This window comes from Callionymus lyra, chromosome 10, assembly GCF_982586985.1.
Source record: "Callionymus lyra chromosome 10, fCalLyr1.hap1.1, whole genome shotgun sequence".
In the NCBI taxonomy this organism is placed as follows: Eukaryota; Metazoa; Chordata; class Actinopteri; order Syngnathiformes; family Callionymidae; genus Callionymus; species Callionymus lyra.
In genome coordinates, this window is record NC_141827.1 from 10,600,313 (window position 1) to 10,621,897 (window position 21,585).

The 21,585-nt window shown below is 37.3% G+C and overlaps 3 protein-coding genes across 3 annotated transcripts; 1 reads left to right on the forward strand and 2 right to left on the reverse strand.

The window, feature by feature from the left end:
- Positions 1 to 2,077: 2,077 nt before the first annotated feature.
- necap2 (NECAP endocytosis associated 2) lies at positions 2,078 to 6,042 on the reverse strand. Its single transcript, XM_087800458.1, has 8 exons — positions 5,903 to 6,042; positions 4,734 to 4,834; positions 4,407 to 4,511; positions 3,725 to 3,806; positions 3,236 to 3,344; positions 3,021 to 3,165; positions 2,869 to 2,953; positions 2,078 to 2,128 (listed from the first exon to the last, which is right to left on the reverse strand). The coding sequence occupies exons 1-8, from the start codon at positions 5,995 to 5,997 to the stop codon at positions 2,083 to 2,085; spliced, it is 768 nt and encodes a 255-aa protein (XP_087656584.1). The 5' UTR covers positions 5,998 to 6,042; the 3' UTR covers positions 2,078 to 2,082.
- A 1,241-nt stretch (positions 6,043 to 7,283) lies between these two features.
- LOC148070249 (SUZ RNA-binding domain-containing-like) lies at positions 7,284 to 12,167 on the reverse strand. Its single transcript, XM_087801430.1, has 4 exons — positions 11,709 to 12,167; positions 10,462 to 10,511; positions 10,107 to 10,376; positions 7,284 to 9,103 (listed from the first exon to the last, which is right to left on the reverse strand). Exons 1-4 carry the CDS (start codon positions 11,757 to 11,759, stop codon positions 8,989 to 8,991), a joined length of 486 nt encoding a protein of 161 aa, XP_087657556.1. The 5' UTR covers positions 11,760 to 12,167; the 3' UTR covers positions 7,284 to 8,988.
- A 1,524-nt stretch (positions 12,168 to 13,691) lies between these two features.
- Positions 13,692 to 19,884, forward strand: fbxo42 (F-box protein 42). Its single transcript, XM_087801325.1, has 10 exons — positions 13,692 to 13,827; positions 15,174 to 15,453; positions 15,556 to 15,672; positions 15,819 to 15,953; positions 16,264 to 16,417; positions 16,495 to 16,605; positions 16,688 to 16,784; positions 17,550 to 17,606; positions 17,679 to 17,795; positions 18,689 to 19,884. The coding sequence occupies exons 2-10, from the start codon at positions 15,180 to 15,182 to the stop codon at positions 19,703 to 19,705; spliced, it is 2,079 nt and encodes a 692-aa protein (XP_087657451.1). The 5' UTR covers positions 13,692 to 13,827; positions 15,174 to 15,179; the 3' UTR covers positions 19,706 to 19,884.
- The last annotated feature ends 1,701 nt before the right edge of the window (positions 19,885 to 21,585 follow it).

The following is a 21,585-nucleotide window of genomic DNA, read 5'->3' on the forward strand; positions in this document are numbered from 1 at the left end:
CAGTTTCTTTCAGGATCAATTTTAAAATTCTGGTTCTTACTTTCAGATCTATTCTTGGTCAGACTCCTCCTTACATTAGTGATCTGATCCAGCCTTACACCCCAGCTCGGGCTCTGAGGTCTGTGGATCAGAATCTACTGATGGTTCCTCGCACACGGTTCAGGACCAGAGGAGAGAAATCCTCCCAGACTGTTGCTCCTAAGCTTTGGAACCATCTCTGTGTTTGATGATCTACTGACTCCTTCAAGAAACATCTTAAGACACTTTTATTTGTTCAGGATTTTTCCTTGATTTTCTAGAAAACTCCTGTGTTGTTCTCGGTGTTATCTTGACCTTTTAAGTATATATTTTATTGAGTGTTGTTTAAGCGCTTTGTGACCCTGGTCTGGAAAAGCGCTATATAATAATAAAAATTACTTACTTACTTACTATGTTTTTTATCCGTTTGAGTGCACATGTTTGCATGTCCTGTTTCAATCTCATCCAACATATTTTTTTAGACAAACAGTGACTTTTTATGGAAGCAGATTTTGGCCCCAGAGGCCTTTAACACATAAACAACAAATAATAATAACTTCAAACAGTTAAACATAAAAAAGGCAAAACATGTTATCAGTCAGAGCAGAATCGAAAAACCTTTATTGTCAGATAATTTTGGTTAAAAAAAATACATTATTGGGTAATGGGGTTGTAAATATGTGTAAACGGCTATATTAATATTAGAATGATTGTTCTACTGTAAAGTTAAAGAAAAACATACATCTTTAAATGACGGACAAAATAAATAAACATTCTCGAGTCTCCTAAAATGTTTATCAACTTTGCTTGTGAGTGTGAACTTTTTTCCAGTAATTTTCTATGATCATTCTACATCAGACCAAAATAAACATACATTTTTATATATAATAGAAGCCAGATTTTATTGATTAAAATTATTATCTAACTAATGCCAGGATCACAGGTGAGGGAAGGACGGAGCATATTAACAAAATATCACGCCTGCCGTGACAAGAATAAGCTCGAGTTGAAGAAAAATGTAATGTTATCCACTGATGTGTATTTCTTAAGAATTTCTCCTTTTCCTGGTGATGGTAGAAAAACCAAAATGTCTTTAGCTTGATGTTAAAAGGTCATTCTGGAGGTGTTTAAGGTAGGAGTATGAATCTTTATTATCTACTTTTAAAAAAATGTCACTACAGAATAAGAAAGTAACTTTTTTGTCAGTTTTTTATTTAAAAAAAAAAGTTTGTTGATTTAAGTGATAATTATTTTGTGTACGGGTCACATTATTGGGCAAATTATGTCTAAATCATTCAATCACAAGAAATTGAAGGTGTTTTTCCATAGTTTTAATTACATTTTCTTTTAATTGAAGTTGTTTTTTTTAAGTGAATGATAAAGAAACAAATCCACGTCCATAGAGGAGCTGCTCTCATCTTGTTGGGATGCTTACTGTATTCTGTATGTATGCATGTGTATGTATAACATCACATTATTTCCACTTTTCATTATGAGAAAAAGCAAAAAGGAGACACAAGAGTGAAATATATGTCCTTTATTTACAAAAAGAAGTTTACATTTTTATCATGTTGTTGCTTTTAGAAAGGCACTTCATCAAAGTCTCAAACATTCGGGAAGATGCTAAAAGGCACAGTTTCAAAACGAAAGACTAGAAGACGGAGGCTAAAACTATGAAAAAAAACCCTGTATATTTGAGGAAAGTTTGGTTTATAACTCATCGTCAAATATTAACAGAAAACTCATCAGGGACTTAAAAAATGAACTAGACAAACAAAGACGCACAAAGCTACATGAATAAAAACACACTAATTTTCCCAAATGGCCAAAACAACCATGAGATGAGTGGAGGCGACACCATCAAATCAGACAGTGGTGGTTCACTAAGAGAGGGGGGATTGTTTTTTACAATTATAATCTACGCTCAACTTCAGTTGGTTGAGAGTTTGGAAGCTCATTTTCTCACAGGATGGATCGACCCGCTCGCTAATGTTCGACCTGATTGTTCCTTAGCCATTATCATCCTGTCCATGGAATGTTTGAACCCGAGTGTGGAGGATTGTCTCAGCTAAACTGTACCCATCCTGATTTGACGGCGTCTTTCCCAGAGCTGCGGATGAGAGGCAGTGGAGGGATGAGGGCGATACAGATCAAAGCAACACAAAGGGATGGATGGAGTTAGGAAATGAGGGTAATGATGATAATGATGATGATGATGTTTTTAACACACATAAAAACAATCAAATGTAAAAAAAAAAAAAATCTATTCCAAAATTTCTATGGTGTTGATATTAATATTATTATTATTAACAATATACATTTTACTATATTATACAAAATGTCTACAGCTATAGAAAACTTTTCTCAAGTTTTTTTGCTGATACTTTTTTCAATTCATAAATGACATCTTTAATCTAATTCATTAACTATTTAAAATATTCGACAATTACAAAAGCTGAAATTAAAAACATAAATGGTTGCGTCATATTTAGTTTTTCCAAAAATGTTCAAAAGACTTCAATAATCTTTTGAATTAAATGATTTGACATATTTTAAGAGAAAACCAAATGTACAAAAAAATTACACTTGATAGACGTACACTTGTAACTTTTACTATAGTGCTTTATTCACAAATCCTTTCATTGTTTTTGAGTATGTCTTTTGACTCTTACTTAATAACAATATAAATCATTTGTGAGATTAATCAAAATGGTGCTGAACTTCTTTGTGTTTCTGTATTCTGGAATAGTTTTACAATTTCATTACTATTATAATTACTATTTGAAGCTAGAGATGTTCGTTTTTTAATTTTTTTTTAAATAAAGGAACAGACTGTTTTTAAGGACTTACTTGGAGCCAGCCGAAGTAAAATCTCCCCACACGTCTGCACTCGGTGGTTCTTCAGGAGAAGACGACCCGAAGTCTAATAAAGAATCTGATTTGGAAAATAAAACGTTATATCGGCAAAATATTCCTCTAAATTACGTTGTTGTTTCAGTCACCTGCGTTTGATAGTGTGGGTGGAGGGGTCATGATTCCACCAGGGGGCGATATAACACCTGGAGCCTTCACTCCTGGCGGTGGAGGAAGAAGTCCTCCGACTGCAGGCCGAGCTTTAGATCCAGCGACATCTTTCTTCTTGAGGTTCTGTGATAAAAGGTGTTGAAGTGTCAGCTGGGTTTTCAGACGATCTTAAAAGTCATCACGGTGAACTCACGGCGATGCTGATCTTGATCGTCTGGCCCTCCTTAAAGCCCAAGTCCAGTTTTGGAGCAGAACTCTGAGAAGCTTCTTCCTTGGCGAGCTCGCCTTCTTGTTTCACTCTCCTGCCGCAATAAAGGAGATGAAAAAAAAACAACTGGTGAAATATTTGGTATAAAACAGTAAATTGTTGGTCACATATTAATTTTAAATCTAATAAAATCATTTCACAACAGCTGAAATGATGTAGCAGGACACATGTTAATGTTTGGCATCCAAATTATTTCTTTAAACAAAGCAGACTTATGAAAAAAAAAAATCTACCTCGGAGGCCTTTAATCCAAACATAACAACCAATTCAAATTCAATTTTAACATAAAACAATAAAAAAAATAGATTATCACCCTGATAATTCAGGTTAATAAAAATCTTTCTTCAGTTATCTATTAAGTAATAGGATGGTACACATGTATAAATAGCTATAGTATTATTAAGGGTCACACACTTAAAATGGTCCTGAAGGGCTACGTTGAAGTCAAACGAGTCTCCACGATCTGCAAACCCCATTCCAATGAAAGCATGGCGACCTGTGATTAACAAAAGGGTGAAAATACAAAAACATCTCATCAGTTGCAAGAATAACAAACATCTATCAATATCGTCTTTTGTCCAACTGTTCTACATACATATAACCTCAAAACACATCTCAGCACCTGATAAATCACCCCCTCCACTCACATTGTTTTTACTTTCTACCTCTTCATGTTGTTGTTTTGTCGAGTGTTTCCAAGTAACTCGTCCTGTATGCATGTAATCTTCATTTTTTGGTTTTGGCGTAAAGCGTCTTTGGATACTTTGAAAAGCGTTATAGAAATCTTACCTATTATTATTCATTTGAATGTGTGTAGTAGTAAAAATAATAAATATTACCAAGTACAATGCCTTAAAGTAAAACATGAATAACATAAACAAAACAATAAATAAAGTTAAATGAATGACATAATAAAGATAAAAACAAAATACATCAGCAATATTGTTTCTTTTCCCTTGAATCAGCAGCCTAAATGCCACACATGACACTCGATTGAATCGGGAAACTTTTATTGCGCAACACAGGAATTTGTTTTAGTGACATTACGGAATATAAAAATGAAATAATACTAATGAAATAAAAAGAGATCTCTTACCATTTCCATCTTGTATTCGGAGCACGAAATATCTGCTGGAATCTGTGACGGCTTCTATTGCACAGCCTGGATACTCCTCGACTGGAGCTTGAGCGAACAGCTCACCTGACGAGACAACAAAAGAATAAAGACTTAAGGACGTGTTAGAATAAATATTTGCCTTTTATTTTGTTTCCTTTAATCTGTTATATGTACTAACTTCTGGTCTTAGCTGTAAGTGCGACTAAAATGCTTTAAAAGTAAAATAAATAAATGTAACGGATGATTTATATTTAAACTTTCAGATTATTAAGCAAAGAGTACAGAAATGACATCATCTCCACTTACCTGTATTTTTGTCTTCCAACTTAATGAATGCATTCTTGCCTTTAGCAGTAATTTTCAGTCTCCCACTCCATGTGGGTTCATCCAATTTCCAGTCAGCAGCACTTAAACAAAAAATTAATTTGTGAGAATATGGTCTTCCCACTAAGGTCCTCACCCATGAAGACTACAGATAATTTAGACACGCTTTGTATCTCTAAAAACATTAGATTTGTTAGTGTTTTGATGAAACCTCAGTGATTTCTCAAGTTTCTTATCGCCTCTTAGGTCAAAGTATCATCTGATAATGTCAACACCTCAAACGCAAATGACCTCAACATTTCCCCCTGAATAGACAGTTTTTTAAAAAGGAAGTGAAACAAGGTTATTTGGAAGCGTCTGCACACTTGACATACTTATTTGACTCGAAGTCACACACATTACAGAGAACGTATTATTTAAAATATATTTTATATATAAACAAACGTTTGGTCGATAAAAGGTTTTTACATTCATTTACAAGCCTTTGGTCTTAAATAAATGGATGAAAAAACAAATCAGAAAAACTGTATCAAAAGATTTAATTTAGAGAAACTGTGTAGGCTATACTATCGATCTATTGGTTTATTGGCTGGTTTAGGAGTGTGGCTGTGTGTTGCAGAAGTTGTACTGGAAGTTATTATTCAGTGAAATTTAAAAAGAGCTTGTGTAGAGAAATTCACAGGAAGATCAAGACTTACTAGGACGTAGATCCTAGAAAATAAATCTAAGACGATCTTCTATTTAAAATGGCCCATATTACAATCTAGAATGTTAACTTCTGCATCTATTTTAGAGAGTGGTCCTTTTTTTTTTGCGTATTCCTGCTTGGAAAAACAAAAGATTCTCCAGCGTTTATCTGTGAGCTTCTAAACAGGTCCAGCAGCGAGAAGTCAAGGCCGGAGAACTCAAATGAAAACATCGTATATTTAAAAACGCATCCAGTCAAAATAGTTGTAAACTTTTCCTATGAAATATACACTCCCATCCACCGTGTGTATCTGCTCGAGCTCAGCAGTTTGATCCTAAAACAAGGAGTTCTTCGAGTGTCAACACTGTATTGTAGCAACATCTGTCTGACGGATAATGGACGTCAGTTCAAAAACTGTCACAAACCGCGTCAAAGTCGACACTTGTTGCTAAGATATACTCACCGATATCCACGGTTTGTGGCCCGCGGTGGGATCCGGTAAACATGGACCTCAGTCTTGATACACAAAGTGGACTCATAAGTGTTGTCTTCTGCCATTTTGTCAAGTGTCACTTGATCAAAAAACTCAACTTCCGACTTTCAAATGCACTGCGGGGACGAGCCCGCAACAGCGCCACCCCCGGAGAGGATGGTCATTGCAGCAGGGACGGGTCAACGACGGTAACATATTTAATGTTGGAAATAAGTTTAACTTGATGAGGTGAAATACTATTAATTTCTTTTTTTGCAGGGACTTCTGAGCCATTTTACTTTGGCCGATGCCCAAGCGACAAAAAATGCAATAGAAAAAGTTTTTTGTATGTTTGATGTCTAGTTTGAATGTGTGTAAATGTTTATGATTCTAATTTTAAAGCTTCAGTTAAAGAGTACCATTTTCTTTGGAAGTATATTAATGTAGAACGTTTTGTATTATTTTAGCATTTAATTACTGATTTAGAATGATTAAATTCTTATTCAAAGGTTTTTTTATATATCATTAATATGGAGAAATCTAAATATTTTATAATACATACATTGTTGGTATTTTTTCAGAGAGAGTGATATTGTAATTCAAATAATTCCAAAAATAATTTTCTAATTATTTCTTCTTTACTATGCATTCTTTACAATTCAACATCATCATCAAAACTATTTGTTATGATAGTGCCCCAGACATTATTAAATAATAAAAGCTACAATTCTAAAAAAAATCTATTATAGTATATCGAATTTGGAAATTATATTTTGAATTATTGTAATTAGAGTTCCAATAACACTTTATTTATTAAAAAAATAAATGCTTTCATTAAGATTTGTAAAATTTGTATTAATTGATTATTCAATAAAAATACATTTAACCTTCTAATATACAAATAAATGAATACAATTTTCCAAATATTAAAATAAATAAATTATGAAGTGATTATTTAATTAAATTATATTAAAAAAAAAAATAAAAAAAAATTCTCCCAAAGAACAATCCATTAAAATGGTTCAACATTAAAATGAGAAATTCAAACATTCAAAATTCTGATCGCACTGGTATACATTAATTGATGTAGGTGATTCGGTGAGGAAAGTAGGACGTGCTTAGTAAAATGTTCATGACGGGGTGAGTGACACGGGTGAACACTTCAGGGTAAACACTGACATCTAAACCGTGTCAAACAGAACCGGAATTTTTAATAATTCCATTTTTTAAAAGCTTGTTTCGTCTGCAGACAAGAGGTGTTCAGAACTTGAAGAAAGATGGTCCTTCAACAGCTACTTAGAATCAGGTACTCAAAGGATTGTGTGTAGAATGTTTCGCAGTCAAAGTGTTCACATCAAAACACACCAAGAGGTTGCAACTTCTTTTGAGCATCTTTATTAAAGGGTATCCATTCTTTGAGTTATTTCTGTTATTTAAAGTAACGTCCAAGTTGAGCCGTGTGCAAATAGCCTGTAGACAAACACATTACGACCCGAGTCTACGTCACAGAGCAGTATTTTACTAAACCCTAACATGAGCATGTAAAATACACGTATCCTGAACACAATGAGTATGTTTACACGCACGGATCATCACTGGTTTGTGTGGGTCTGGATAACACTTTGAATGTAAACATTGAATCCTCTGAGAGGGTCTTTATCAGCCATCTTTGACTCATAATTGCTACCCTGAGTACTTCCAATTGAAGACGGTTGCTATGTGCTTGGTTTATTGCCATGACAAGATTTGGATCGTCATCAAAATATCCTCACACAAATATAACTTAAATCATATCCAATGATCTCTGTACATGTAAACAAACTCACTGTTTATCCTCAGAAGTCAAACATACCGACAGAAAGGAAGGGGAATCTGTGTAATACAGCTGGTTTTTGCGTGAAAACTATTTTTTGGGGCAAAGTTATAAACAATTTCAAACATCACCCTGACCAGTTAAAAGCATGACCAGATGACGAACAAGCACTATCTATTGAAAAGTTAATATAATCACGAGGATCATTAACCCGTTAAGGCAAGATACAATAGCTTAGAGCAGCTGCAGGCATCATTAAATATGTGTTGAGCAGTGACTGAAGAACATTTGGATCTCAATGGATTTACATACATATGACGTAAGATGAAAACTGGGATTGAAAATGAAACTTAACCAGACAGTTTTTGATCTTGTTTACCCTTTGGACATGAAAATATACACCTTTTACCTCAAGATTCCAGCTGACAAACCTTATTTAAGTGCAGCTGGAGCACAAATTATGTCCTTTGAACCACAAAGACGACACGTAAAATAACATGTACAGATAAATAGATCCGACTCAAAAACGCATGGACTTTATTATGACATCATCGATGGAGTTTGAAAAACTAATGCTCTCTTTTCTGACTAAGTCAAAGCAAATGATTAAAAAAAAAAACGAGAAAGTTGGGCAGTCTGTAAAAAAGTCTGGGAGGAGTTTTGATATTATTGCTTGAAAACTTAAATTCATTTTCCCTCATTTTTTATGTCCAAAAATCTTGCTTGGTGCTTGTTCCAAATTGCCTACACGAGTACCAACACCCTCTACATCACATTCCATCACCGGCAACTTCATAGACGAGTCTCCTGGTGAACAGACTATCCAGGGCTGACCTGAAGGTCCTCAGACGCCTACAGTGGAAAGTCCATCTTATCCATCCTTCTGTGAGGCGGACAACACTCTCCTGTAGGGTCGGACTCCTGGTGTGGGCCACAGAGTCCGGATGAGAGGGCGCGGCGGGCCCCCATCACAGTATCACAGTGTGTAAAGGTGCAAGTCCGATCACAGTGTGGAACAAAAATGGGTTTTGGATTCTCCTCCGCCAGCCGTTTATTGTGTTCCACAAAGGGAGAGACGAGGCGAAAAGGCAAGATCGCAGTAAGTTGAGCGGAGAGCGCGGACGTCCAGCTTCTGTCACATTCAGCATCATCATCATCATCATCATCACACTCTGCTCAACATACCACATTAACTCTTTTTTTTTTATAAACGCCTAATGTCCTCCCGCCGGCCAATCAATTCCAAACACCAGGCAAATTCAGTTTATCTGGCAAGTTTGAATCCAGAGGTGCCGTTTGGGCCTGTGGGTTGGCGGATGGCGTGGTTGCCTGGACGGACTGGTTCTGATGGCGGCTGCTGCGTACTCACGCGTACCGGCCTGATAAATAAGAATAAAGTACATCAATACAGGGATTACAGGAGGCCAAGAATATTTAGGATCATAGTTTCTCATTCTAACGATATTGAACAGTGGTGCAAATATAGATACACTTAAATATCTTTTTTTTCCCATGACACTGAACCCATATTCAACAGCGCTATATGTATTTTTTTTATTTACAATAAACATGCAAATATTCACACCATTTGTTCATTTCTGTGTTGCAATTTAAATCCCCCGGCTATATGGCAGTCACTACGTCCTCAGAAGCTATAGGAACTATGAAATCCTGCGAAATCCTGGTGACGACTAAGGACGAGAGGATACAGTCGACAGCTTTTAAAGCTGATGTTTGGACATATTTCGGTTTCAAAACAAAATAAAGCAGACGTGACTTCGTCAAGAGTCATGTGGTCTGTAAACAACAGAGCCAAGTACTCGACCATACTACAAATATAGAAATATAGAAAAAAATATCCTCCAGTATCGCAATATACGTTATTGTTGTCCCTGTATCGCAATATGTCATATGTCATGTGGCCTGTAAATTTTGCAACACCAGAGTACTCGGCTAACAGTACAAATAGTTTCACAATATATTGTATTGTTGCCCTTGCAACGTGAAACTTATCTCACATTTCTACAAAGAATGTTGGGTCAAGGGAATTTTAGGAAAAATACAGACGGCCAGTATAGAAAAGAGGAAAACAAGTCCTGAAAATAAAAACTATACTACAGTTCTATTTAACATTATACTTGTGTTACTGTCTTTTTAATTCCTTTTCTTTCTCTCTAAAAATTCTACCACTTTAAAAGTCCTGTTAGGGCCAATGCAAAGTGTAACATCTTGCATACGACTTTTCCAAGTTTAATGCTCAAAAAGGTTTTTTAGATTCTGCTACATGTACAGAACACGGCTCTGAATCATTACCGAGACAATCTTCTTTCAGCACGTGATGCTAACAAGAGCATAAATCGAAGAAAAAAGAAGATTTTCTACCTTTCTAGGCAGGAATTGTCCTGAGGCGCCTCTTCTGAAGAAGCACTGCCCAAAATCCTTCTGCGAGCCTCGGCATACTCGGCCTCACGTTGTGCCAAAGACTTCATATGCTGGGAGGGACGAGCCGCAGAGCCAGCGTTCCCTGCTGTACCGTTGTTGGTGGGACGTTTTAAAATACGAATCTGAGGTGGAGGCGCCGCAGGAAGCGAGTCGTCCTGTATTACGATAGCAGTGCGCACAGGTGAACCTTCCACACCCGAGCTGGATTTCCTGAGGGGATCAAAATAAAAGGGTTGTTGCAAATGAATATCAGTACTCATTATTGTGTCTTCCTGCTTAAAAAAAGGGTGTTTACTTTGCTTTCTGGTTTAGCTTCAGCTTTGCTTCAATTCTTCTTTCAATTTCCTGTGGAGAGATGCACGTATAAGAAAGATGACACATGCCGAACAAACTTTTAACAAAATTAATACACATTTTCTTTGTAAACACCAATATTACAAATTAGATTTTAAGAATAGATGTTGTTGAACCATCAGATAAACTTAAAGGTTTATCAGTAATAACTAAGCTACAGTTCATGGTTAACCGTTCACAAGTTTAATTTTTATGACGGTCTGCAGTATTTCACTTGAAACAAATGAGAGTCAAGTTGAAGTCACAGAATTAAACGTTTGTAACAGAGTCCATCGGGAAGTGGGCCACATTTTTAAAAAAGCTCTTCAAACGTCATGTTAAATATAGAACCGTCACGTCACTTTGCTCATCGAGTTGCATGCATCCTAACTAACTGCCAGTGGTATGTCATCGCGGAGAGACTAGTCATGTTGTCGACAGCGAAGTCTGAAAGGAGCCGTTTTCAAGATGAAAGAAAAATTCTAACTCATTTCTTCTCTTTTGTAATGAACTGGTCATTGATCATTGATCGTTCTCTAGGAATTAAAAATATTAAACGCTAAATCAAGAAAACCCAAGAGGTCAGCAAAGTCTGATAAGCAGTTAGTGAAGTTAGGTGGAAATAGTTCACTAGTCAAAATGTAACAAGACTCAAGAAAACTAACAAACTAAAATCTTGAAGCGTAAATCTCATTTTTGATCTACTTGGATTTATAGTGTAGCCAAATAATTTAGAATTGGTATACTATGCTTCAATTTTAGAATAACAACCAGATACACCGATTATTAAGTTGTTTAAATTCACGACTTAATCCAGATATAAGAAACATAAAATCACAAATAGGTTTTCAATGTAAAGTGGTCCTTAAATTGAATAATAATCGTATTAAAGCGACGACCTGGCACTTCTCCAAAGAGAGACGTATAGAAAACAACATTTAGATGAAATTGTTAAGAATGAATGTTAGAAACGGCAATACATTAAATAAAAACATAATTGTAAGATTATTACATTTAAAATCTGACATATCATGTCACGCTTCCCCTGTAATGGGACAGATGGGCCTGTTGTCTAAATAATAAAGCTCACGTTACTGGAAAAAGTCTAGATTGAGACCAAATAATGAAAAAAAAAAGTCAAACAAACGTCCAAGTAGAAACGTTATTCGCATGTATATACAATAAAAACACAGCATTGGTTGTCCTCACCCCGCTGTCCGCCGCTTCCTCCCAGCTATCAGCCACTTCTTCGTCCTCCATGTTTAACACGAATGTTAGCAGGTTAGCTTCTCCTCCCAGCCGGACAATCGCTTCCCTCCCGATATATATATATATAAAAAAAAGGAGACGCAAAACTGCGTTGTTAAGATCACAGCTGTGACATTTCCTGTTTACAATCGCAACTGATCCACGAGATTTTGTCCCTCGTTCGTAAAAGGCATGAGTAGGAAAGTGACGTTAGCTTAGCTTCGACAACTAAGTTTACTGGTTGGATCGCCTTCAAAATAGCTTTAAAAACAGACAAACGCCTAACTTCTGGGACAGTTATCGATCTATTTCACGATGTAGCACAATAGTACGACATGTGCCCGGAATATAAATGTATTTTTAAATACAAGTTCTTCTCGATGTTTTGTGGTGACCATAAACACCCCGCGGTGCGTTCAAGTCCTCTGAGAACTGTGGGAATTAAAGACACGAATGTGTTATTTATGTCGATGCATATTCAAATGTATTTATTACAACTGGTTGTCGCAAAATTAATTCATAAACATAATTCAATTTCATTTTAATCAGTAAGGCATTACATTTGTAACTTTAAATGTAATTCTAAGATTGGAGTCTCTTTACACGACTTTATTTCCTTAACTTCTTATTCATTTAATTTGAATTAAACGTAAATTTATATATACAATAATATATACAAGGTAAGTTATGTTTAATTCTGGCATTTGAGGATGATTTGGAAATGCATTGAAAATGAACAAAATAATAATAATCATTTTAAAGATGTCTTACCATCGTTAGTTTTTATTTATTTACTACCCTTTAATATTCTATTTTCACGTAATAAACCTGGATGGCTGCCTTGTTGCTTGGTTCTGTTTTTGTAATGCTTAGGCTATGTGTTATATTATTTCATTATTTTATTCTGTACACCAAAGAATATTTTTTACTGTGTTTATAACAGTGTTTCTGATTCGAATTCTGATAATATAATTTGTAATAACTGTTTTACTAAAAGTCCAACTGGTAAAATAAGATGAGATAAGATAAAATAATTTACTTTATTAATCCCACATTGGGGAGAGGACATAGTCCCAGCATCTTAATTTACACACAGAGATTAAAATAAGTATACAATAATAACTGTACACATAAATTACAATATAAAAAAAACTGTAAATACAAGAAGTGCGAACCACAACAGCCTAAACAACACAATTATTGTTTTTTTTACACTATTGTTGTACAGATGGTAGAACATATATGTCACTGATTAAAAACAATGATGTAACTACACTTTTTTCAGATTTCTCTCTTAAAAAAAACATATTTTAATGAAATAATTTTAATCTTTTTGTAATAACTCCTTAACTACAACTACGACTTATACCAACGTTATTTCATTCACTTCATTCAAACTAATAATCATGATGGCATTCGTTAGTTTTTCAAACCTCTCTCTTGTTTTTTTTTTAAAGAAAGAAATATTTTCGTGCAATGTTTTTTATAAACATTTTATAATAACTCCTTAACTATAACTTCAATGGGCACCCAATGTCTGTTACTTATAAAGAACCCCACTAACTACAGTTACTAAACTCATTCGTTTTTCATATTTCCCTTTTAAAAATATATAATTAAAATTTCATGAACATTCAGTTATAAATCATTAACTACAACTTGTACCAACTTTATGTCACTAATAAAGTACTTCCCTATGATGTTAGTCATGGCTTCAAATGTCTGTCTTACAAAGCTTTCGGACACATTGTCAAACTTTAAATTAGACTGTACCGTCAAACAAAAAAAACAAAAAAAAAACATCTCCATTTCGTTGAAACCCCACTTCATTAATTCGGGCTCCAACTTTCCCGGGTGACACCCAGGCGGGGCGGAGGCGCAGGGATCCACCCTGGCGGAGTCAGCGAGTCTGCGTCCGCCCGAGAGAGACGCTGCTGCCGCCGCTGCTGCTGGAGGAGGACGCTGTTGCTCACAGAGCAGGAAGATGGCGACAGTTCGGAGGCTGCGCAGGAACCTCCGGAGCTGATACCGGGAGAGCGCGGAGGGGAAACTCAGGAAAACACCTCGTTTCGAATCCAAGGTGACAACAGCATAGAGAAGGAAACACTGTCAGTGCAGCGACATTGTGAAATGTTTTAAAACAAAACCGATTCATGCTAGAGGAGCTAACTGTTAGCTTAGGTTAGCATAGATAACTAGCATTAGGATGAGCAGCTAACTTGTTAGAAACCCCCTAAATATACATATTATCTGTCGTGTCATCTGTATTTAACTCTCCCCGCCTCTCTGTCTTTTTTAATAAAAACACAAGGATTTATTTTTAACTGCTATTGCTACATTTGTCAAGATGCTTATGTCAAGTTAGCAACCGTTAGCAACCGTTAGCATAATACTCCCTTAGGCTCACTTGCTACATTTTTAAATCTGCTACTCCGCTGTTGTGTTGCTCGTTGTATGCGATTGGAGTTAGATAAACAAACTGTATGGTTTGAGATAAGTTATGGTATCAGATCCTATTTGGATTTCTGTCGAGGGGAGTGGGAGGTGAAGGGGTTACTTTGGACCACCGGGGAAAGACAATGAATCTAACAATGAGATCCGATTTATAATGACAGCACATTGAAGGGAAAATATACGTATATTTGTACATGTTTCTTAATTTACAATTCAGGCTTGGAATGTATTTTCTTTTTATTTGTACTGATGTGATTTGACTTCTGTTAAAAATAGCATCAAAAGCACTTTAAAATAACATTCTTTAATACTGTATTCCTCGTGGTTATATAAATGATTCTGTATTTTCAGGGTTTTGACAATAAGTCTTTAAAATATTTAAAATATATATTTTTTGAGTGAACCATGCGAGAAAATCATAAACCCGGAAAGAAGACAAAAGTTGGAGAATGAAAAAGAAAATCACGCTTTACCTAATATAGACTATCAAGGTCATGTCAAGTCGCAGACATGTGCTTTAAATAAGCAGAACAGAGAACGTGGAGTATTATGACTTCCAACAATTGCTGACCCAGTTTGCATTCCAGCAACAGTGGTGATGAAAGTTGAAGAAAAAGATGCCGTAACAAGACGATGATTCTTCAAAAAAGGATGCATAAATAGAAATTTAATTTTAATCAGATTTTCTCCCAGTTGTTTAACTGATTTATTACATTTCTGTTAACCATCTCAACTGATGTCTGCCTTAAAATGATCTGTACAATCAATGGAAACATCATACCAGGTTCCTGTTACACAATCAGTTGCAAAGAAGCTGCAGACATTTATAATTGTCTGTGTGTAGTAGGTTCTGTCAATATAAGCCGCCAAGTATATTTTATTTTAGTCTTCACATCAATTTCTTATACATTTATATCCATAATTAATCTGATATATTCATATTCTAACTTTGTCCATTTGCCTCTCAAACAGTCAATAATGTCACGATCCTTTGACAACGACGATGGATGCTTTGTTGCCATGGATACCGAGGACAATGGTGCCGAACCAAACAAAATAACCGAAAACCCGGACATAAGCATGGGGTCTTGTCGGCAAGAAGGGAACCTGGACAGTTGTGCCAAAGGAGTGGACAGAACAATGGTGGAGCTGCCAGAGGAAGTTCTGGAATATATTTTGTCCTTCCTCTCACCGTATCAGGAGCATAAGACGGCTGCCCTCGTGTGCAAACAATGGTATCGCCTTATTAAAGGTAGGGTGGAGAAACCTGGCATCAGTACTGTAATATAAATTCTAATACGTTATTTGTGACATGAACTTGACCTTGTGCTTTTCTCTTCTACTTTCCAACAAGGTGTTGCTTATCAGTGCTATCATGGCTTTTTGAGAGCCATCCAGGAGGGAAATATCCAGTGGGAAAGCCGAACGTACCCGTATCCTGGGACTCCCATCACTCAGCGCTTTTCACACAGTCAGTATGATAAGAGTCTACATTTCATTGTGTTGTCGTTATAAATGCATTAACATGTCAAAGCTCTTGACCTATTTTATTTTCTCCTTGTGCTGCTATTTACCAAAACATGGCCTGTGGAACTCTAATTTACTTTTGGGTTGCAGGTGCTTGCTACTATGATTCAAACCAGTCGATGTACGTGTTCGGTGGCTGCACTCAAAGTAGCTGTAATGCTGCCTTCAATGACTTATGGAGACTCGACCTTAACAGCAAGGAGTGGATACGTCCTTTGGCCTCGGGTAGGAATGTTTTACTGTCAACTTGTTGTTCTCAAACCCCTTCATATATCTATTGTTTTTACACGGTTAGAATGTATGTTTCCTTGAACAGATTCGTTTTGGTGAAACAGTCCTGTGACATGTTCGATGTCCTTCGTTGCTCACTGACTTTAACCCTCAGGCCATAAAGAGTTTTTTTCTGATGAAGTAGCATTATCTAAAGACAAGAGAACAGTCTAGTCAATCATCAAACTTGAGTACTGACTTGTCATATGACCAATCATTCTGTTCATCCGTCTTAAAATGCATCCATGTGTTTCCATTCATTCAGGCTCTTATCCATCTCCTAAAGCTGGAGCAACGCTAGTGATGCACAAAGATCTATTAGTTCTGTTTGGGGGGTGGACGCGCCCCAGTCCGTACCCTCTGCACCAGCCCGAGAGGTTTTTTGATGAAATTCACACCTACTCTCCCTCGAAAAACTGGTGAATAGATGCCGAATATTGACCTTCTGACCTTTCACACGCCTTGTCTGACAAGTTTATCCTCCTGTCTGTCGAAGGTGGAACTGTATAGTGACCACACACGGACCTCCGCCCATGGCTGGCCACTCCTCCTCCGTCATCGGGAACACGATGGTGGTGTTTGGAGGATCGTTAGGAGCACGGCAAATGTACAAATCACTCTTTAATGACCCCATTTCATAACTACACATCACTCATGAAAGTCATTTGCGTTTTTTTTTTTTTTTACAGGAGTAATGAAGTCTGGGTTCTTGACCTTGAGCAGTGGTCCTGGTCCAAGCCATCAATATCTGGTGCATTGCCACATCCCAGAGGAGGACAGTCTCAGGTGAGAGAAGGTCACATAGGGAGGTCAAACTCATCAATCGAGGAGTTGATTGTGTTAAAATATCTTTTCATTCTAGGATCAATTTACCTTTGATTGTTTTACTCTCATTGTCTCCGTATAACTGTTGAAACCCATAATCTCGGTTTCTTATCTTATCCTAAACACTGACATCTTTATCTTACCATATCATCGGGAACATTAATCTACTTCTGCGTCTTAGCCGGCTGGATTTTGCCCCCCGGGCCTTTAGTTTGCCCCAAAATGTTCCATAAAACATGGTAACAATGTGGCAACATTTTATGCTGAATAACACAACGCAAGTAAGTTGTTTAAAGTTCACTGGGTTGCATCATTTCTGTTAACCAAAAAACAAGAAGTGAGGTTTGAGGTACAGTTGTGGCTCGAACAACATGTTGTTGAGATCTGTCAGTATTGCTTTGGGGCTAATTCCATAAAATGTTCCATCCTTGGTTACAGAACCATATGTGGCTGTAAAAATATGTGACGCATTACGTCTAGGAATAAGCATTGAAAGCATGACATTATATTGGTTATGGTCACATGTTTTACTTTAGTTTAACTTGCTGTTCATCCATTGATTCAAATCAGAAGTTTCTGCTTAATACCAGTTTCTAGTTATTCTGCGTTTTTTCATCGCATGAAACAATTGTATATTTCACACGTACTGTACATTGTGTTAAATGTGTTTAGTATTGAATAGATACACACAAAACATTCAACGACAACCTTTCTTTTTCCCTTCAGATTGTTGTCGATGAACATACGCTGCTCATTCTGGGAGGCTGTGGAGGACCTAACGCTGTAAGCTGGAGTCGTACTTTGTATAAAATGGGATCATCTCTAAAATTTTTTTTTTAATCTGATGTGGTGAAGCTGCTCAAAGATGCTTGGCTGCTTCACATGGAGACGCCATCGTGGACGTGGCAGCAACTGCAGGTGGAAAATGAGGACCACGGAGCTCCGGAACTTTGGTGTCACCCAGCATGCAGGGTGAGTCTGTTTGTTGGCAGTAGAATCTCATACATACATTTTTTTACATTTTATCTATAATTAAAATGGTCACAGAAAGTCCAAGTCACCTATCAGCACATACAGGATTTAAATCTAGTATTTCTAAGTCTTTAAACACATTCAAACATTAAAGGGAAGTTTCTATGGATCCAACTTTGGAAGGTTTATATTCCTCCTGTAAATTATGATCAATTTCCCTGCAGTTAAGATCAGTACATGCAGCAAATAAATGTATTTCCCTAATTCAAGAATCTAAATCAAGACCTTAATTGGCATTAAACGTGTTAAAATTTGTTCACATGGAAATATATTTTTTATGTTACTTTGAAATTTCAAAATATCTGGTAACATTGATTTATTTAAGTTTTTAAATTAAGTTCCAGATTTATGTGTAATCACAGTAGTTTGACAACAAAAGCGCTTTGGTTCTTCTCTGATGTTGGTTATGAAGCATCTTCGGAAAGAAATGTTTACTTTTGGAAACATGCGGAAGTTTATATTGAATGAAAATTGACTTTCCAACATACATTTTTCTTCTTGGCTTGATGTGTTAAGAGTCAACGAGTACGGAGCACAGAGCAGGACATTGTTTAAATCAGCTCGATGGGATTTAAAGTTTTTAGTCATGTTTGTTCTATGTTATAATAAATATTTATCCCTAAAATTATGGAATCGATGGTTGATGAACTATTTTGTTGATTAGCGAGTTGGTCATAAATTTAATTCCAAATTGTCTAAAGCTGTATTAAAACTGCATTTTTATAAATTAAACTCCATATAATATCTCCAGAAGGTACAAAGAGGAAAGTGAAACTTTTTTTATTGGTTTTGTATGTAATTGAATCCAATATCTCCTCGGATGTTCCCTCCAGGTTGGCCAGTGCGTGGTGGTCTTCTCACAAGCTCCATCAGGTCGAGCCCCTTTAAGTCCGAGTCTCAATTCCCGGCCTTCCCCCATAAGTGCCACGCCGGCCCCTCTGGGCCCAGAACCGCCCAACCTGCGCTCTCAGTCCCCGGTTCGGAGCGGGGCCGCCGGGGCGGTCCTGGGAGCCGTGGAGGAGGCTCCATGTGTCAACGGTCGGTGGGGAACCCTGCGACCACGACCTTCAGCGAGAGGCGGTGCCCGGGAGGGAAGTCCGTCGTCATCGCAACAGCCGTCTCCGTCTCAGGGGCCCGACAGCCCCCCCATGCCTCCACTGCCGCCATTGTTAAACGGATCGTCTCCCTCTCCCCGGAACAGCCCGGCTCAGGCGACCTCACCACCCCTCCGTCCTCTCCCCTCCACGGACTACGGTTGGGAGTCTCCCCCGTCATCCGCCAACCACACAGAGGTGCCGAGCACAAATGGACTTCACACCCCTCCCTCCTGCTCTCCACGCACTCCCCCCGGGGCGGTGTCCCCCGCTGCCTTACGCCGAGGTCTCGAGGCCGTGAAAAATAAATCTTCTTCATCGTTGTCTTCCCTTCCGAGTCAGGGGGCGTCGGCCGCTGGAGGCGCAGGGGCTCCTGGCACTCCTCCGTCCTCCTCCTCCAGTCCTCCACAGGCTTCCGCCGACGGACACTCCATCCCACCCATCGCTCGGCGTCTGGGCCATCACCCGCCTCAGAGCCTGAACGTGGGGAAGCCTCTCTATCAGTCCCTCAACTGCAAGCCCATGCAGATGTACGTGTTGGACGTGTCGCGGGCCAAATCCGCCGCCGTCGTGTCCTGGAGGGTCTACGGGAACGGGACCCCCTCGGCGGTCATCGGACCGCCAGAGACCAGCCTTCACACAGTAGTCCAGGGAAGGGGAGAGCTTATCATTTTCGGTGGCCTCATGGACAAGAAACAGAATGTGAAGTACTACCCCAAAACCAACGCCTTGTACTTTGTACGCGCAAAAAGGTAATGCGGCTCCCGACGTGACGAGGGAACAGACGCTCCACGCGAGGAGAACGACACACAAGGCCTTTACTGGAAGGATAGACGCGACGAAACATAGTCAAGTGTTTAGATGTTCGACTTCACAAGTGAACTACTCTTCCTTCTGGCTTCTGCAAGCTTTCAAAATAAAACACTTTAACAACATTTTGATAAAAGCGAGAATGAATGAGTGTTTTGTGTGTTCTCAGTAAAAACCAGAGATCTATCTCATGGTCCATCTGAGGTGCTGTTTTTTTATTTTTCATTTTGGTGTGACCCCTCAAATCAGAAACCAACAGCTGTTGATGACTACATAGCTTTTGGTATTGCTTGGTGAACCTGCGCTGTCAACTACAGTGTGAGTGTGTGTGAGTGTGTGTGAGTGTGCATGGTTGGTCAACAGTTGTGGACTCATGTCCTCATGAGCTCAAAGTGAGTGAAGATGCAACACTGTACTTCTATAAGCTTAGTTAAACAATAAAGGCACTGTTTGCTTGAAATTCTTGACATTCCTGATGTTTTCCGGTGACCAGGTGTCACCTGACGTACATCACCTCTCCGACCACTGTCGCCACAAGGTGGCGTAACTTGCTTCTGCAACATTTCAGTATTTTCGAAAAAATAGCTCAACTGAAGTCGAGTTGATCTTGTATTTTTTTCGTTTGGAAAATAAAGAAGTAAAACAAGTTGCTATTTAAGACAACATTTCTCCATCCTCTGCCTTTATTATACCAGAATCTTTGTTTTATTTTATGAAAGGGAAAGAAAACAATCAACAATTCCTTTTGTTTGTAAAATAAAAAGTTCTTAAGTTCTGCAATTTTTTTAAATAGATGTTTTAGAAATTAAAATAAAACAAAATTGTAAAATATTTTTTACAAGGTTGTGTATTGGCAAGAATCTGGCAATACAATATACAATAGTATCGACACGATATATTGGGATTCTATAGGAACAAGGATGTTTTTGTAGTATAGTCAAGTACTTGACTCTGGTGTTGCAGTATTTACAGACCACATGACTCTTGACAAAGTCGTAACTTCTTTCATTTGTTTTGAAACTAAAATAAGTCCAAACGTCAGCTTTAAAAGCTGCCGTAGTTAAATGTATCCTCACATCCTCAGCTAATGCTGAAATCGTGAGGGATTTCATTGTTCCTTTATCTGCAGAGGATGTAATAGATGCTGCCATCTAGCGGGAGGAAGTTTAATTGCAACACAAATATTAACAAATGACGTTAATATTTTCATGTTAATATTTAATTAAATTATTTTATTTTACTCACACTATATTGAAATATAAAGCATAAATGACTTTAATTTTAAAAAAAAATGCTGCTGTTGAGTATCGCTACAGTATCATGAGAAAATAAATTATTGCGATGTAAGTAAGTAAGTAATTTTTATTTGTATAGCGCTTTTCCAGACCAGGGTCACAAAGCGCTTAACCAATCAAAACAATATTCAATAAAGTATATACTTTAAAGATCAAGATAAAACTGATAACACAACAGGAGTTCCAGGAAATCAAGGAAAAGCCTGAACAAATAAAAACGTCTTAAGATGTTTCTTGAAGGAGTCAGTAGATCCATCAAGATGTTGAAGTGTATTGATATTTTTCTCACATCCCTACTAAATTATAATTATTAAATTTAACGATAGATAAACATAATCTAAGTAAATAATCACTTTTATTTATTTTAATTTGCATTGTAAGAATAAACAATGTGTTCCCAGAAAAATTAATTGTTTCAACCATTACTTCTGTTGATCAGGACTTCAAGAAACTAGTTTTATTGATCACCACTAGATGACGCTAGTTTTGCTGTTCCACCGAATTACAAGAATTAAATCATGAATGTGAGTT